Source organism: Andrographis paniculata, unplaced genomic scaffold, assembly GCF_009805555.1.
Source record: "Andrographis paniculata isolate CXL003 unplaced genomic scaffold, ASM980555v1 Contig5END, whole genome shotgun sequence".
Lineage (NCBI taxonomy): Eukaryota > Viridiplantae > Streptophyta > Magnoliopsida > Lamiales > Acanthaceae > Andrographis > Andrographis paniculata.
Window position 1 is genome coordinate 1,960,300 of NW_026137595.1, and position 18,154 is coordinate 1,978,453.

An 18,154-nucleotide genomic window follows, 5' to 3' on the forward strand; every position below is an offset into this window, starting at 1 on the left:
ATCGATGGTATTTTTTTATTATATTGATTGTTTGTCCGTCTAATTCGATCAATTCTTACTAAGTTAATATTTTCATATTTATTAAATATATGTCTATATATATATATTTATCATTCATTCTGCTAAAAAATAATATGCAAAAAATAATATGCATGTCTAATTTTTTTACTTTAAGAAAATCCTTCAACTGTCTCTGTCTCTGTAGAATAACTTTGGCTCCGCCACTATACATAATAGCACTTGTCTCCTAAGGAGCAAGAACCTTTCAAAAAATTGTACCAAAGATTTTTTTATGTAATTCTTAGTATATATTCTTGTGTAAAAATATATTATTTCATTTAACATAAGATTCGATGATAATTTTAGACAGATCAACATTAGAACTTGGAAAACTTTGTGCATATATAGCGGCTTTGGAACGGTTCCTATAGCAGAAAGAATTAAAAGTGTTCCTCATTTAAATTATCAAGAAAGAACAAATTATATGACCAAATTAACATACAGAGAATTAATAGTTTCGAAGCTGAAAATGGGAAGAGACCAAAACAGACCTTGCTTTGATTTCTTAGAACTGCGACTATCAGTGGGTCTGCTACCATCATCGTCTTCTACTTTGCCGGGTGCATCTTATGGTGTTCTTGCTATTTTTTAGAGATAGCCGTGTGCGAGGCTGTACTAGCGTTCTCGTGAGTGCTAAGGAGTTGTTAGGCCGACGGGAAGGTGTTCATGGAGAACCATCAGACTCGGCGCTCTCAATTTTATTATATCCAAATAGTATTTTTATGAAAAAACTGTTTTTATAATGATTCATTCAAATGTAAAATCGAACCCGCCAATCCAAATAGGCCCATGGCCAAACAAGGTATCAATTGACACAAAAGACGTCGCATGTACAACTTCGTCTATACATTGGTACCGCGCAATTCTTCTTCTCGGTGCGCAAAATTCCACTTGTCTCCGAAGCCGCAAGAACCATTCAAATAGTAGCTGCAAAGCTTAGTTGCTGGCCCCGACGCGGAGCCGGGAAGATCTGGTGCCTATCATGTCTGCAATGTCCGCTGCTGTAGCGTCGCGGAAAAAAGGGATAAACATATTAACAGTATCAACCGAACCCGTTATCTGAATGTATTGTTGGTTGGGATCTGTTTCGTGATCTATGATATCGAGCTTGATCCCGTGGTTATGGTAAATTTTATCGGAGAAGGTAAGGATGTATCCGCCGACTTGCCTAGCCCGGAAAGCGTCGATGGGGACTTTAGCAGTGATTGAGGCCGGGTCTTGCGACGTGGATGCTTCCGTCGTGACATTGGCATTGGCATTGGTTGTGTTGTAATTTGAGCGTAGTCTTGGCGTCCATAGCTCGTGTTCGCCGTGCGCAAAATGGCACGAGTCCCCGAATTGGCACTCATCAGGTGTGTCGTATTTGTGGCATAGCTTAGTCTTGAATTTCCGAGGAGGCGTCGAAATGGAAGGGTCGTAGCCGAGTATTTCAGCGGCAGCCGCAAGGCCGCCGGGAAGATGATGCGAAATGTAGCATGCCCCTCTGAATCGACACCTGGTGCGGCTGCAATCAATACAAGTCGCCGCGCCGCGCAAAAGATTTTCGATAAAAATATATTATTTCATTTGGAAGAAAGATTAATTAAGTTGAGAGAGGTGAAGATTAGAACCTGAAATGGAATGCACATGGCGTTGCTTTGTTTTCTCTAGCAGAAGTAGAGGACGGATCCATTTCTGAAATATTAATGGATTAATAGTGTTCATCGATCATTTATAATGTTATCAAGAAAGAAATAAAGAATGAACAAATTAATTAAATAAACAAAATACAAAAATAGTTTCGAGGGCAGACCTTGAGTTGATTTCTTACTGCCACTGCCACTGTCGTCTTTGTGATGTTTGCTTCTGTAGAAATATTATTCCTAAAAGAAAAAATAGAATCAAGAACAAGAAAGCTAGAAAGTAAACCAGAAATGTAAAGTAGGTAAATCGGTAAGTAACTAACAAGGAAGAAGCTCACACTTGGCAAATATTAGATTCGGCCGGAGGTTTATCAGTGCACAGTTTCGGTAGTGGCTGCGGGTTCTCACGTCAAAAAAAAAAAATTAAAAATTTAAATTTTATAAAAAATTTCAGAAATGGATCCGTCATCTACTTCTGCTAGAGAAAACAAACCAACGCCATGTACATTCCATTTCAGGTTCTAATCTTCACCTCTCTCAACCTAATTAATCTTTCTTCGAAATGAAATAATATATTTTTATCGAAAATCTTTTGTGCGGCGCGGCGACTTGCATTGATTGCAGCCGCACCAGGTGTCAATTCAGAGGGGCATGCTACATTTCGCATCATCTTCCCGGCGGCCTTGCTGCTGCCGCTGAAATACTCGGCTACGACCCTTCCATTTCGATGCCTCCTCGGAAATTCAAGACTAAGCTATGCCACAAATATGACACACCTGACGAGTGCCAACTCGCGGACTCGTGCCATTTTGCGCACGGCCAACACGACCTATGGACGCCAAGACTACGCTCAAATTACAACACAACCAATGTCAATGCCAATGCGACGACGGAAGCATCCACGTCGCAAGACCCGGCCTCAATCACTGCTAAAGTCCCCATCGACGCTTTCCGGGCTAGGCAAGTCGGCGGATACATCCTTACCTTCTCCGATAAAATTTACCTTAACCACGGGATCAAGCTCGCTATCATAGATCACGAAATGGACCCCAACCAACAATACATTCAGATCACGGCTTCGGTTGTTACTGCTAATATGTTTATTCCATTCTTGACCGTCTCACTTAAAAACTTATTTATTTATCTACAAACGGGAGTCAATCAAACTAAACTTGCCCATGAACAACCACAAACAGATGACCGTGAGACTCAAACATGAGACTAAGGCTCTGATACCATATTAGATGATGTAAATAATCATCTCACCTAAAAACTTAAGCTATTAGGGATACCCATAATTTATTTATTTATCAACAAATAGAGTGCAATTTTGCGCACGGAGATGAAGAATTGCATGATGGTACTATGTAACGATTTCTTTTTTTTTTTTTTTTTTGAAAAGGCAAAATTTATGCGATCCCGGGCTCCATGGCCCAGCCCGATGAAGGCCGTGCTCATAAAAAGAGTCGACTCAATATTGGAGTGTCGAAGTTGTACATGCGAGTTGAGATTTGATCGTGCATCTTTTGTGTCAATTGATACCTTAATTTGTTGGGCATTGTCTTCTTCTTCCTTACGTCGACATGAAATTGTTGTAGCAAAAATGGTCACAATTTTGATAGTGATATGTTTTTCCTTGGCTAGAGTATTTTCGATTTAATTTATTATTATACTGTGTCGCATTTATATATACCTTAATTTTTCTCTCAAACGACCTCTTTCTTTGTGGACCAAGGAGATGACATCAATTCTAATATTTGAAGATTTCACATTCCGGCATGTCTGCTTTCAGACATCTATAGATTGGTGTCCTCATAAATCAATGGATAAAGGTTGCTCCAATAGCGACGGAATTTCATGCAACGGCGGGGTTGGAATTCATTGAGGCTTTTCTACTACACGAATTCATTGGGGAATTGAGCGGGGGTGAGTCCAATTTTACGACGAGTTTGAGCTTCTAGAAGGTTCGGATTTAGTTCCAAATTAACGATCATATAAGAAGCACTTATTCGGGGAATTCGGTCCGCCAGAAGAAAGTGTTATTCAAGTCAAAAACACCAAATCAACAGCCACACAACTCTATCGGTAAGCATTGTTATTAACTTGTCACCAGCTTTTGAACGTCGTGTCGTTCGTCACTCAAGATGTATCCCGTTACTTCGACTTGTGATGTCGCTTGTATCTCCACCCAAAAACCTTTCTTGTACAAATCCAATGAAGTCTAGAATCGATTTTAACTTGTTCTCCAAGATTCCACCGTAAAAATTCTTCAACTATGCATGAAATCTCCCAAAAATATAAAGAGTCGTACTAAAAAAAAACTATCAAGATTTACCCATTAAAATCAACAGTTCTCCCTTCAAATCTTCCATAAATCAATTTCATCCCAAAAAATTCAATAGATAAAACATCAATCTCATATTTTTCAGCACATGATAAACAACATTTTTATCCTCTCATTGTCCAATTAAAAAAATATACATATTTTTATTTTAATTATCAATTACAAAATAATTATTAATAAATATCATATTTTTTTTCACAAATACTTTATTTTATTATCAAATCATTCTAAAAAAAATATATACTTATTAGACAGACGGAGTATTATTATTACATATTTTCTATAATTCTATTGTAATGTATCCAATGGCATGGGATCACCGGTCTCTCCCTAACCAGCCCCCAATCCCTTTTATTACATATTGTGTATATATAGTATTATATATATATATATATATGATATATAAACACACATAGCATATATTATAAGTATGTATATATATACAATATAATATATATGTACAATTCTATTTTCTGTTTAATGACTTCAGAATTTGCAGTCGTTACCTGAAAGTGCACACTGTAAATTTCCGACCGAATCTAGTACTTTGCAAACTAAATCCGACAAGATAAATCACACTAGATGAACCATGTATTCAAGTGAACTGAAACATCGAGAGTTTGAACTGATGATCCTTCGGACGTATATATGTACACTTTGTGTCAGGGCATGAAGGGAAAGAGGGCCAAGAATTCCATCTCTAGCTCAAACCAGCTACAATCCTTTTACACACAATGATAAACAACTAATAACCTTTTACCTTCTAGGTAAGGGCTTTTTTTTCTTAATGTAAAATTTTAAAAGTTTATATGTATGTTCGTTTTTTAATTTAAATAAAAAAAAAAATACTATTCTTCAACTGATATAATATTTAATAAACATATATTCTTTTCGTTTGGGTAATTATATAAATGTCACAACTAAAATTACTAATATGTAACATAGTTTTAAATTAACATAATTAAACTACTAATGTGAGTAAAAGTAAAATAGCATCATAGACAACCATTACTCGCCTTCATAATCCTAAGTAAAACTTTCCGACAATGATCAATAAAGACGTACCTCGGAACCTCAAATTTCTCCTTCATTCGTCGAACTCGAATGCTCACTTTCTTCAACGTTTATGGCCTTATACCACCGGGCAGCAAACACATACACAACAAAATCGACGGCTGTGAGCGCCGCAATCAGAAAGTAGAATCGATCCATATGGCCGAGATTCAAGTTTTCCGGTATCCAGCCAAGCCGATTGCCTCCCGTCGTGATCCTCATCACAATATTAACCAACATGCTGCTCACGAAGTTCCCGAGGGAAATCGACGCCATGCACAGCGAGCTCCCGAAACTCTTGATCCCGTCGGGAGCTTGGCCGTTGAAGAACTCTAATTGCCCGACGTACATAAAAACCTCCGACGCTCCGACCAGCACGTACTGAGGGACTTGCCAGAATATGCTCATCGGGCTGACGCGGACTCCCGGAATTACTCTCTTGAGTCTCTCCATTTCCGTTACGCCGGCGGCGACCATGGCGAGCATCGAAATGATTATTCCGATGCCCATGCGTTGGAGCTCGGTTAGGCCTCGGGGGTTGCCAGTGAACCTTTTGGCTATAGGGGTGACGATCTGGCGGTAAATGCCTGTGAAGATGAGGACGCTGCAGATGTCGAAGGAGGACATGCTGGCAGCGGGAAGATGGAAATTTCCGATCTCGGAATTCATGACATCGCCTTGCTCAACGAAGATGGAAGCCATTTGGGAGAAAACCAGAGAGTATATAATTGTGCACAGCCATATCGGGAGCATTCGGAAGAGGCATTTGACTTCCTCGACTTGGGTTACGCTGCATAGGCGCCATGGATTTGGAGGAGAGCAGAGGTCTTGCTCTGTCACAATTGCTGCCTTGTCGAGAAACCTGAAATTGAATCATAAATAGTGTTAGAAATGACCGTCTCATCTAAAAAGTTAAGTTGTTAGGATGTGAAATTATTTAATTATTTATCTATAAACGGGAGTCAACCAACATGCCCTTCACGATCGCCCCCTCACAGAGTGGAGATGGTGGGATTGAACTCGAGACCTAAAAACGAGTGTCAACTAACTAGCCCCATCACGGGAAGGGGATAAAAGTCTCCAAACTAAACTTCCTTGTGGACAACGACAAATAAGAGACGGTAGGATTCGAACTTGAGATTTAAAGCTTTGATACCAATGTAAATGACCGTTTCACTTAAAAGCTTAAACTTTTAGGATTTGACATCATTTAATTATTTATCTACAAACAAGAGTCAGCCAACACGCCCCATCACAGGAAGGGGATAAAAGCCTCCAAACTAAACTTCCCCGTGGACAACGACAAACAAGAGACGGAGGACTCGAACTTGAGACCTAAAGCTCTGATACCAATGTAAATGACGGTCTCACTTAAAAGCTTAAAGGTTTTAAGATATGACATCATTTTATTATTTATCTACAAATGGGAGTCAACCAACTAACTTAGAATGGATATGAACTTACAAAAATTCGTCGCTATGGTAGATTTTACGGCTTCCTTGAATGGCGGATTCGGACCCCTCAACCTCGTACAATGGCTCGCCTTCTGTAAGTCTTACATTCCATTTCCTGAATGCTGCGACGAACACTTGCATAATGCGCGGTAACGGGTTCCCTGAAGCATTAACATACCGGTAGCTAGAGGAGCCGAGCAGGAATGCAATCAAGGCTAGAATAGCAGAGCCGGTGGCCAACCAAAAACCAAGTGTCCATTTCCCGGTATCTTCGTAGTAAACCAATATGGTGTTTGAAAACAACGAGCCAGCGTTGAGTGAAAAGTAGAAAAGGCTGAAGAAACCAGATTTCGAATTCCTCTGTTTGGGGACTGATTCGTCGAATTGATCCGCTCCCAGAGTGGCTAGAGTGGGCTGGTGGCCGCCGTAGCCAAAAGCAACCATGTATATAGCCAAGTAGAATATGATCGAGCCTAGTGTAGTAGGCGGCATGCAGGTTATCACGCCGTTTCCACAGTTTGTCGGCTTGAGCAAGATGAACCAAGACGATAAGGATAAGAGCAGCAGGCCCTGAAGATGATGCAACCATAAGCACATTTCATTATCTCTAACGACAAAAATCATTTACAATATGAGTATTAGGATCATGATTCTGGATAGATTTGATTACCGAAACGAATATAACTTGGAAAAGAGAACAAGTAAGGTAACGGCCCCAATACGAATCGCTGAGGAATGCTCCAACCAACGAGAAAAGGTAAACAGTCCCAGTCCATTTACTAACGTTGTTAGCAGCAGATGCATTGTCTTGCCCAAGAACGCGAGTTAAATACAATACCAAGTTCACCCCAACGCCGAAAAACGCTAATGTTGCAAGTCCTTGGTTCACTGATAGAAAGATCGAAGCAAATTGAATAAATTCTCTTCTTTTGCAGAATCAAAGATGAGTAGAGAAGGAAACGGATTACCGAGCAGAAGAGATGCTGGACCCCAACCACCCGGCTTCCTATTGTCGATGCAAAGTTTGGCTTTTGCACTGTCTTCATAATTTAAATGAAGTGATTCTCCTACATGAACAACACTTGCAGTTCCCTGATAGATTAAAGACAATGATCAGTAAAGAGAAGGAAGATTTACTCAAAGATTGGCATAGAGGAAACTAAAGAAACACATTAAATTACATACAAGTGTTCGATAGAAGATTAAGATTTATATGTATGCACAACTACAGCTGCACAAAGTTAGAACATTCCGAGCTAGTTAACAACATATGAATGCAGAACGACAATAGCTAAATAGGAAAGAAAAGCTCGAGACAAAATACCACTGCTAAGCAGCCAAACGGAATGGGTCTTTAAAACGACATATAACTAAGGAGATAGCCATGGGGGTGCTACTCAACTCCATAAACCTGATTCACCATGCCGGGGTTAACTTGCACAAAATTATCGTTGTATTGCATAAGCTTTACATAAAAACTGCACTATTGTTCGATGAAGAATCTAATTGTTTAACTACCTTTTGTGGAATAATCTCCATGATCACCGTAAGCTCGTCAATTGGAGTGAATCAAAACTTCCTCTGGAAACAATAAGAATACGGATGTCATTTGAACATAATAACATGGCACCACAGAATTTTCTAGAGGCAAAAAAAGGAGACGACAAGTCTATTTGATAGTACTCTATTTCTTGTTAAAAATAAAGCACAGATTTGCTTGACGATTCATCTAATCACCCAAAGGAGTATATAAGTAGATTGGTGGAGTTCTTCTGATACTGATAGATTTCATTTTTATTTACCAATTTGTAAAATCTTTCTAAAATTAGGTAAGCATTTATCAGTCATCCCTCTTCTAATTAGTTCTTTGTCAGTGTTAAATTCTAACTAAGCATGTGAAGCACTTAATAAACATATATGTATAATGCATGCTTCAAGGTGTCTGATCTTCCTCTTAGTTTCTCCATTTAGTTCGGTGTCTGTGTCTTTGCTTATCAATGGCGGACAGTAGTATTTACCAATTACCATGTGAAGACATACACAGTAGTGCATTTTTACATAGTCACGTATTTCCTAATTATACCACAATCATGTGATGTGTCGCATTCAGAATTATTAAATTTACATGTTGAAGAACAACGTTGATTCTAACCTAGAAAGCAATCTGTGCAGTGTTTTTGAGATAAAACTGCAAAATAATTAGGAAATAATGTTCAATCAGACGAATCGAATTTGAGTGCAAAATCAGTAACCTAAACCAGAGCTATTAGGTCTTGGAAGGTTCAAACATGGAGGAACATCCCGCACCGAACAAATAAACAAAAACAGAGGGTAAAAACAACATCAATCAACAACAAACAGATCGATCTACAAAACCTTTTCTTGAACTTGACGAGAGACTCGAGAAGAAGCTCAGGAACGCTGCCAGGCTCCAACGACGGCGGCGACGACGTCGTATCCACACGCACGAACGGCACCGTTGGCCGGAAAATCACGCCACTCGCCGGACAGGATTCAAGGCCGACGGCCAAACTTATTGTCATTTATGGTGAAAAAACTGCAGATTAATTCCACGCACAGATTCAAAACCAAACTATTCTTTTCGAAAACGAGAACTCTCCAGCTGCAAGATTGATGAACGGGAATATGCAGCGCACAGGGCTTTGTATTTATACTGCCATTAGAGAGATTTATCAGAGTTTTTGGCTATAACAAACTCTCCTCATTTTGCTCCCAAATATAAATAATGACTTTGTGTTTTGATTGAAATTTTTTTGTTTTAAGGAATGATATAGAATTTATTGGATATATAAAAATAATGTTATTTTATATTAAATATTACTCTCTTCGTCCTACATCCCATGTGACTTTTAAAATAATTACACACTTTAATCTCATTTTAAATTTTTAATTTATATTTTTAATTTTAATTAAACTAATAAATTATTTTAATCTTAATTTATAATTATTTATATTATAAAATAATTATTTTCACTAATACATTGTTAATTATCTACTAATTAATATTGTGTGACATAAAAATAATGATATTTGTATAATATTTTTTCGGTTTGACTTAACATTAAAAATATTTTTATATTTGTATAATTATTTTGCAGAAATATCATTATAATAGTATTAAAAAATACTAATAGAAATAGTTTTGTCTTCTTCTCTTAATTTATATTACGTTTTTTTGTAATAATTAATATTTAAAAATCAATACTAAAAAAGGTAAATAAAATTTGAATCGGACGAAGGTAATATATTATAAACTCTAAAGATATTTATAAATCGATAATACAATGTACGTTTAATCCGTCCTAATACAATAGTCCTATTTACTATTTTTGTCTATCTCAAAATAATAATCTCATTTTCATAAATAATCATATTACTATAAAATTACCGTTATTTTTTCATTATTATTACACAATTGTCACTGCTTTTTACACTAATACACTCACAAGGACAAAAAAAAAAATTATCCGTACTTTTTACCCACTGTCAATATAATACCCCATTCCTCCCATAACAAAGTATTTATTTTTCTGTTTTAGTCCATCCCATAACAAAATATTCATTTCTTTTTTAGAATTGTACTGATTGTCTAACATTACAAATATCCTTACAACTTACCATATATTACACAAATATCATTACATTTATATCACACAATACTAATAAGATTATTTTAATCATTTATACTTTATTCTTACTATATTCTAATATAATACTAATATTTTTAAAATTTTGTAAAAAATAAATAAATAAATAAATACATCATTATGGAATCGGATGAAGTACTATATTTAAATTATGTATTTAAATATTTTAATTGTATTAATGATTGTAAAATTAATGAAACTCACGACTTAAAATAGTTAGTTCAGTTTACGTGGTTGCCCCCGTCGTTGAACTTTGCGTCACCTTATCCAAATTCGCCATATTGAAGGGCGAGTCGCATTAATTGTGTAATTTATTAATATACTCCTCCCATCCCACATAAGTTGTTTCTATTTTCTATTTTCGTTCGTCTCAAATAATTTGTTCTTTCTATTTTTGAAAATATAATTATGCAGTTTAATCGTATTTTAAATTTTATAATTTTCTTAATTTTAATTAAACTATTTACTTATCTTAATCTTAATTTATAATTATTTTTACTAAATAATTAGTTTTATTAATACATTTCTTAATTACTTACTAATTATACTTTACCTAAATTCATGTGTCTACGACAATACACTCATATTACATGGAGTATTTTTTAGTATATAATTTTGAAATTCTTTGACATTAATTAAATAATTAGGTGAGCATGCCGAAACAAATTCATTTAAAACAAAATTCAGTAAAGGACAAAAATAATAAATAGATACATAAATGAGCTGAAAAGGATTCATAACTGATAAGCAGTCTTACAAATCACCAAAAGTCGACACGTGGGCGTCTCGTGCAGTGCCACTGTAATACGCACTCGTCCTTATCGCCACCCTTTTGCTGACACCATTTCGGTCTGTTTGATTACGATTTTACTTTTGCATTAAATTCAACTTCCTCCGTACAATATAATATTTTTGTTTATTATTTTTGTTCGTTTTAAAATAATAGTCTTATTTTCATAAATAAACATATCATTATATAAATATCCTTAATATTTTATTATTATTACACAATTGTTACTATCTTTTACACTAATAGACTCACAAAGATAAAAATATATTTTATTTATATTTTTTTATTCACTGTCAATGTAATATCAATATTCTTTAAATCTCGTGTCCAATACAATCAAGATTACAGTTTCGAGAAGGAGGGAATATATAATTTTTTTCTAAAATATTATTCAATTTTTTATAAGTTGAATTGTATTGTGAATTGTAAATTTGTGTGAACAAAAAATATATTTTTAAAATTACGTTTGTGCACGTGTGTCTTAAGAAAAATAAATAAAAAATTTTAAAAAAATTATGACAAAGAAAGGAAAAAAAAAACAAATTATGAAAAAATTACAAAAATATTTTTATTAGTGTCTTATGCTAATAAAAGAACATTTGTACAAACAATAATACAAATATAAAAATATTTTTAATGTTAAATAAAATGACGAAAAAAAATAAATAAATATGACCCTCAGAGACGAAGTATATTAGAGTTACTTATAGTATAATCACGGGGTAAATCAGACGTACCATAAAAAATAAAAAGAAAATAAAAAAAAAACCTTTATTTTAAATTGTATATAATATTTTGTAGACAATTAAATACAGTGATTATAAAAATAAAATAAAATAAAATTAATTGATTTGCAAAGAATAATTTTTCTCGCAAATCATATTATTCCCCTCGATAAAAGCATTTACAAAATAATAGAATCCATTGTAATATTCGTGCTCGCTAATTTGATCTGGGGAATTCTCTAACAAAAAAAATGAGTGATTTTTCCAAAAAAAAATATTCAATTGGAAATATTTATAAGAAAAATGTACGAGAGAATAGTACTTCCCAAAATCGTTGCTACTGAATCCTCATCACGTGTTTCATGATGGTCATATTTTGTTTTTTCGAAAATCGTTGCTCTTGCTCTAACTTTAATCTGTGTTCCTCGTCTGTTGGATCAACTATAAGGATACGACCGTCGCTACTGAAAGACGATTGTTCAAGCACTTTCGACGCCAATAACCCTAATTTGAATATACGATTTTTAATACCATAAGGGACCTAGCTCAAAAACACCTCGTCCCTTCTATAGTCGGTATCACCGAACTTGAACAACCCTTCTTCCATATTTTTCGTATCATCTTAAAAATCCAAATATTTGAATAAATTGTATTTAATACTTTTAAAGTGTATTTAATAGGTAATTTTGGTGTAGATGTATGATTTTTTGAGATAGGCACTTATTAATTTATTGTGTAAAAATTAATATTATACAATTTCCACCTATAGATTTTAAATAGTCCCATAATATATTCTCTCCGTCCATCTAATTTATTTTTTTTTTATTTTTAATATATACTTCCTCCGTCAACATATACTTCCTTCGTCAACAAATTAATGTCCTGTTCAACAACTATTGTCAACTATTGTCGTATATCCTTTTGTAAACACAAATTTTACATTTTTACCCTTCATTCATTTTTTACTTTTAATCTCTACCATACAATTAAGGGCAAATTTATTAATTCATAAAAACAGATAATCACCTAAAAACAGTACAAATATACTTTAGTACAATAAAAAATGAGTACTTTTTTATGCAGTCCATTTAAAGTGGCAATCCAAAATTGACACATCAATGAAACACATAACTAAAAAATTTTAAAAAATAAAATAAAAATGCAATTTAAAAAAAAAAACATAATTTAAACTACACAATATATATATATATATATATAATAGGTCTTATAGTCCCAAGCAATCGTCATTTTCGACTTTTCAAGACAAAGAAAAGCCATAGACAAATCAAACAAGATTTTCAAACTCAACCCTCTTCTTCGTTCGTGCTCAAAGAATGAGAACTCTCTTCAAAGTTTATAGCCTTATACCACCGGGCAGCAAACACATAAACAACAAAATCGACGGCTGTGAGCGCCGCGATCAGAAAGTAGAATCGATCCATATGTCCGAGATTCAAATTTTCCGGTATCCAGCCAAGCCGATTGCCTCCCGTCGTGATCCTCATCACAACATTAACCAACATGCTGCTCACGAAGTTCCCGAGCGAAATCGACGCCATGCACAGCGAGCTCCCGAAGCTCTTGATCCCGTCGGGAGCTTGGCCGTTGAAGAACTCCAATTGCCCGACGTACATAAAAACCTCCGACGCTCCGACCAGCACGTACTGAGGGATTTGCCAGAATATACTCATCGGACTGACGCGGACTCCCGGAATTACCCTCTTGAGTCTCTCCATTTCCGTTACGCCGGCGGCGACCATGGCGTGCATCGAAATGATTATTCCGATGCCCATGCGTTGGAGCTCTGTTAGGCCCCGGGGGTTGCCGGTGAGCCTTTTAGCTATAGGGGTGATGATCTGGCGGTAGATGCCGGTGAAGATGAGGACGCTGCAGATGTCGAAGGCGGACATGCTGGCGGCCGGAATGTGGAATTTTCCGACGTCAGAATTCATGACATCGCCTTGCTCGACGAAGACGGAGGCCATTTGGGAGAAGACTAGGGAGTATGTGATGGTGCATAGCCATATTGGGAGCATTCGGAAGAGGCATTTGACTTCCTCGACTTGGGTTATGGTGCAGAGTCGCCATGGATTTGGTGGGAAGCGGTCTTCCTCTGTTACTACTGCGGCCTTGTCGAGAAACCTGAAATTTGTGGTCGATGAAGATATGGTTAGGACTTATTAAGATATGTTTGGAATATATATATACGGCGGCGGTTACATGCTGATAGCACACCGTGTGACTGACGACAGACCGTGCACATTATTACAACAGACAACACACTATAATACAAATAAACACATGAATTAACAACACATATTATAGTTGTATGCAGCGCCACAATAGTTGATTTTAGCATACCAATTGTATTCTGACATATTATCTAATTTCATGTAGCATATGTAATTCTTGCACAATAAGCGGATTATACAACATAATATAATATATAACTCACCCCAACACATACTTCTATATAACATAGCATATATTATGTCTTTGTAATGAAATAATAATTGTTTCAAATTAATGTACTAACTTGGTCAAATCAGTACCATGTTAATTTGATTATGTCAGCACTCTAACCGTCGTCATCTACGCGTTCTTATAATTGAAATAGAGTATACCAATTTCATATTCTAACATGACTAACTTAGAAACAAGATTGGACGTATTGAATGTAAACTTACGCGAATTCGTCGCTGTGGTTGATTTTCCGGCTTCCTTGAATGGCGGATTCGAACCCCTCAACCTCGTACAACGACTCGCCTTCCATACGAGTCACATTCCACTTCCTGAATGCCGCGACGAACACTTGCATAACACGTGGTATCGGGTTCCCCGATGCTTCGACATACCGGTATCTAGAGGAGCCGAGCAAGAATGCAATCAATGCCAGAACAGCAGAGCCGGTGGCTAACCAGAAACCAAGTGTCCATTTCCCGGTATCTTCGAAGTAAACCAATATGGTATTCGAAAACAAAGAACCAGCATTGAGTGAGAAGTAGAAAAGGCTAAAGAAACCCAATTTCGAATTCCTATGTTTAGGGATCAACTCTTCGAATTGATCCGCTCCCAAAGTCGCTAAAGTGGGCTGGTGACCGCCATAGCCAAAAGCTACCATATATATCGCCAAGTAGAATATGGCCGAACCTGATGAAGTACTCGGCTTGCAGGTTATCGTGCCGTCGCCACAGTTTCTCGGCTCGAGTAACATAAACCAAGACGATAAAGATATGAGCAGCAGGCCCTGAAAAAAAATCAATAATGCATATTTCATTATCTCAAAAATTATTCGATAATTCAGATCTTGAACTTTTAAAATCTTGAACTTACCATGACAAATATAACTTGAAAAAGAGCGCAAGTAAGGTATCGCCCCCAATACGAATCGCTAAGAAATGCGCCAACTAAAGAGCATAGGTAAACAGTCCCCGTCCATTTACTAACGTTGTTAGCAGCCGATGCATTGTCTTGACCAAGGACCCGAGTTAAGAATAATACTAAATTCACCCCGACACCGAAGAAAGCCAGAGTTGCAAGTCCTTGATTCACTGAATCATAAGAACATAGAAACAATTTTTTATCTTCTTTCGAAGGAAATAAAAAGATGTGTACAAAAGCAAAGAAACTCATACATAGCAGAAGAGCTGCAGGACCCCAACCACCCGACTTCTTGTTTTTGACCGCTTTTGCATTGTCTTCGCAACTTAGTTGCAGTGATTCTTCTATATGAATGGTTCCCTAAAAGATTAAAACGAATGATGAGGAAGATTTACTCAAAAACTATCCCAAGTAGACAAAATATTTCAAAGATGCATGGAAAATTAGAACTTGTTATCTTTTTATATTATCAGCGCAATTCTTAATCCTTAAAGTGGAACCTTGAAGATGATTAATGAGATTGGTTTTCCAAGATCAGAGTGCCGACTTCTTTTCTATCATTACTTCAATTTTTAATCCTCACCCGTAAATGATAAAAAAAAATAAAAAAAAATAAAAAAAAAAAAAAAAATTGACGCTCCGATCTTGAAAAATAATCCCTTTAATCGCCCAAGATAAAGATCCGGTAATAAATTCAAGACGACAAACTTAAATACTAAACAAACGCACCCTTAATACATTGCTTAGGTTCTACTTAAAATTTGCACAATAAAAACTCAAATGGGATGACATGCTCAATTCAGTGCTGAATTTGATTCAAAAAATAATGTTTAAATTGACTAAATTATCCTTATTTAATCGATGGTTAATATTTAAATTAATTTTTCACATCCAGTATGTGATCTAAGATCATGAAAAACACCCAAAGAAGAACTAAAACGATAAACTACCTTTGGAATAGCCTCCATAATTACGGTAACAAGTCAAGTCAATTGGAGTGAATCAAAGCTGCAACCAATAAGAATAAGGATGTTACTTGATCAGATTTTCTCAATCTTGCATAATAATAATAATAATAATAATAATAATAATAATAATAATAGTTCCTCCGTCCCATTTGAAGGTTATCATTTTCTATTTTTGTCCATCCCAAAACAAGGTTACAATTTCCTAATTTAGTAATTGCACCGTCTATTTAACATAATAAATACCCTTTCAACTTACAAAATATTACACAAATGTCATTATTTTTACATTACCATACTGGGAATATTTTTATCTTTTTTACTACAATCCAATATAATACTAATATTCAAAAATCTACGTGCAAAAAGCAAACGCCACCCTGGAAGAAGAGAGGGAGTATTTAAATTATATAATAGAATATAATATTCTTTTCATCCTTAGTCCCAATACAATAGTTTTATTTACTATTTTTGTCCGTCCCAAAACAATAGTCTCAATATTCTTATTTTCATAAATAATCGTGTAACCATAAAACTACCTCTACTTTTTCATTTTTATTACACAATTGTCATTAATAATAGAAAAAAAAATCATTTATCTATATTTTTTATCTAATACCAATATAATATCAATATTTTTGTCAAATCCAATTAATACTATATTTATAGGATAGGGGGGAGTATATTATTAAAATTATATATACAAGCTTTTTTGCCCTAAAAGAAGCTGCCGCCCCTACCTTGATCTTTTTCCTTCGTTCACAAACGAAATTGAACCTTAGAAAATCGATTCTTTTGAATTCATGAACACTATTCTCGTGTTAAATACTTATTTACTCAAACAAAAAGAAAAAAAAAATTAATTCTAAAACTTGGAACAGGAATTTTGCAGGTTCAACAATGGAGGAACCTCCGCACACAGAACAAATCACAAAAAACAGAAAACAATAACATCAGTCAGTACCTTGCGACGGAAGATTCTAGAAGAAGTTCAGAAACGGTGCCAGACTCCGGCGACGGCGACGACGTCGTATCCACACTCACGAACGGGAATGTTGGCCGGAAAATCACGCGACTCGCCGGACAGAATTCAAGGCCGACGGTGAAACCTATTGTCATTTATGGTTAAAAACCACTGATTAATTCTGCAACCAAATCTTCTTCAACCTCCAGCTCCAGAATTCGATTAGAGAGCTATGGAATATGCTAGAAGATGGTGTGAGGGAATGAACACGAAGGCTTTGCAGGTGCAGGGTTTTAGTTTATATTTATTCTGCAATACTAATAAATATTTATTGAAGATTTGGTGGTAACAACTAACAAACTCTCCCAAAAAAACTAACGATAAGGACGACTACTTATCAATTATATTTATGAATTTATTTCAATTTATTTATTTAATATATTATAAAAATAATTAAATTATTCTTGACTCTTTCACTTTAAAAGTTTTTTAGGGCGTGTTTGGTACAGGGAATTGGCACAAAAGAAATTGAAATGTTTGCATTTCTCTTGTTTGTTTGAGTAAATTTGAAAAATAAATCATTTTAATTTCTTTGTTTTTATTTATCTCGTATATTCAGAGAAATTGAGAGAAATGATGGTGCAGTACATTTTTTTTTTATTTTTTTATTCTTTTTGTATTATTTAATTTTTATAATTATTTATATTATATTATTTCAGTTTTACAAAAATTATATTTAATTTATTATTCAAATATTTAATTTTTTACTATTTCTTTTTAAAAAAATTATTTACTATTTTTATTTATACTGTTTTGAATTCTCAAACGCTATTCCATACACATGCTAATATATACTACCTTCATTTCCGCTAGACGAGTTTCATTTATTTTTTAATATTAATTATTATATCAAAACATATATAATTTAAGGAAAAATAGCAAAAATATTTCTATAGAATCTTATAATAAGATTATAATGACATTTTCGCAAAAAATATACAAATATGAAAATATTTTAATATTAAGTACATGATGCAAAAGGTAAAATGTAACCCTTAGAGACGGACGGAGAAAATATTATTATTATTTATAAAATATTTTTACAATGATAAAAATAAATATTTCAAT

The 18,154-nt window shown here is 34.9% G+C and overlaps 4 protein-coding genes across 8 annotated transcripts; 1 reads left to right on the plus strand and 3 right to left on the minus strand.

The window, feature by feature from the left end:
• Positions 1 to 902: 902 nt before the first annotated feature.
• LOC127258708 (protein NRT1/ PTR FAMILY 7.1-like) lies at positions 903 to 9,260 on the minus strand. Of its 4 annotated transcripts, XR_007840347.1 has the most exons (9): positions 8,910 to 9,260; positions 8,052 to 8,114; positions 7,502 to 7,625; positions 7,204 to 7,421; positions 6,544 to 7,103; positions 5,092 to 5,941; positions 1,853 to 1,922; positions 1,671 to 1,734; positions 903 to 1,564 (listed from the first exon to the last, which is right to left on the minus strand). XR_007840347.1 is itself a non-coding variant. In XM_051285659.1 (7 exons), the coding sequence occupies exons 2-6, from the start codon at positions 8,070 to 8,072 to the stop codon at positions 5,101 to 5,103; spliced, it is 1,764 nt and encodes a 587-aa protein (XP_051141616.1). In that variant the 5' UTR covers positions 8,073 to 8,114; positions 8,910 to 9,260; the 3' UTR covers positions 4,505 to 4,532; positions 5,092 to 5,100. The 4 variants fall into 4 exon arrangements, 3 of the variants coding, with proteins under 3 accessions (XP_051141616.1, XP_051141615.1, XP_051141614.1); XM_051285659.1 differs by lacking the exons at positions 903 to 1,564; positions 1,671 to 1,734; positions 1,853 to 1,922 and adding an exon at positions 4,505 to 4,532; XM_051285658.1 differs by lacking the exons at positions 903 to 1,564; positions 1,671 to 1,734; positions 1,853 to 1,922 and adding an exon at positions 4,595 to 4,748.
• On the minus strand, positions 997 to 1,732 carry LOC127259103 (zinc finger CCCH domain-containing protein 44-like). Its single transcript, XM_051286250.1, has 2 exons — positions 1,671 to 1,732; positions 997 to 1,564 (listed from the first exon to the last, which is right to left on the minus strand). The coding sequence occupies exons 1-2, from the start codon at positions 1,730 to 1,732 to the stop codon at positions 997 to 999; spliced, it is 630 nt and encodes a 209-aa protein (XP_051142207.1).
• Positions 2,139 to 3,643, plus strand: LOC127259104 (zinc finger CCCH domain-containing protein 14-like). The gene is made up of 3 exons (XM_051286252.1): positions 2,139 to 2,200; positions 2,307 to 2,763; positions 3,485 to 3,643. The coding sequence occupies exons 1-3, from the start codon at positions 2,139 to 2,141 to the stop codon at positions 3,641 to 3,643; spliced, it is 678 nt and encodes a 225-aa protein (XP_051142209.1).
• Positions 9,261 to 12,979: 3,719 nt separating the features above from the next.
• LOC127259004 (protein NRT1/ PTR FAMILY 7.1-like) lies at positions 12,980 to 17,186 on the minus strand. 2 transcript variants are annotated; one of them, XM_051286117.1, is made up of 7 exons: positions 17,027 to 17,186; positions 16,048 to 16,105; positions 15,352 to 15,457; positions 15,050 to 15,267; positions 14,867 to 14,963; positions 14,404 to 14,662; positions 12,980 to 13,858 (listed from the first exon to the last, which is right to left on the minus strand). In XM_051286117.1, the coding sequence occupies exons 2-7, from the start codon at positions 16,063 to 16,065 to the stop codon at positions 13,021 to 13,023; spliced, it is 1,536 nt and encodes a 511-aa protein (XP_051142074.1). In that variant the 5' UTR covers positions 16,066 to 16,105; positions 17,027 to 17,186; the 3' UTR covers positions 12,980 to 13,020. The 2 variants fall into 2 exon arrangements, with proteins under 2 accessions (XP_051142074.1, XP_051142073.1); XM_051286116.1 differs by having other exon boundaries at positions 14,404 to 14,963.
• Positions 17,187 to 18,154: the final 968 nt, after the last annotated feature.

Bases quoted from the DNA above. Each gene is read 5' to 3' on its own strand.
- LOC127259103 (XM_051286250.1), bottom strand. From the start codon at position 1,732: ATGGATCCGTCCTCTACTTCTGCTAGAGAAAACAAAGCAACGCCATGT. The intron at 1,565-1,670 runs GTTCTAATCTTC...TATTGATTGCAG, and splicing joins CCATGTGCATTCCATTTCAG to CCGCACCAGGTGTCGATTCA.
- LOC127259104 (XM_051286252.1), top strand. From the start codon at position 2,139: ATGGATCCGTCATCTACTTCTGCTAGAGAAAACAAACCAACGCCATGT. The intron at 2,201-2,306 runs GTTCTAATCTTC...CATTGATTGCAG, and splicing joins CCATGTACATTCCATTTCAG to CCGCACCAGGTGTCAATTCA. The intron at 2,764-3,484 runs GTTGTTACTGCT...AGACATCTATAG, and splicing joins ACATTCAGATCACGGCTTCG to ATTGGTGTCCTCATAAATCA.
- LOC127258708 (XM_051285659.1), bottom strand. From the start codon at position 8,072: ATGGAGATTATTCCACAAAAG. The intron at 7,104-7,203 runs GTAATCAAATCT...CATCATCTTCAG, and splicing joins TCCAAGTTATATTCGTTTCG to GGCCTGCTGCTCTTATCCTT. The intron at 5,942-6,543 runs GTAAGTTCATAT...ATTCAATTTCAG, and splicing joins TACCATAGCGACGAATTTTT to GTTTCTCGACAAGGCAGCAA.
- LOC127259004 (XM_051286116.1), bottom strand. The intron at 14,964-15,049 runs GTAAGTTCAAGA...ATTTTTTTTCAG, and splicing joins TTCAAGTTATATTTGTCATG to GGCCTGCTGCTCATATCTTT. The intron at 13,859-14,403 runs GTAAGTTTACAT...CACAAATTTCAG, and splicing joins AACCACAGCGACGAATTCGC to GTTTCTCGACAAGGCCGCAG.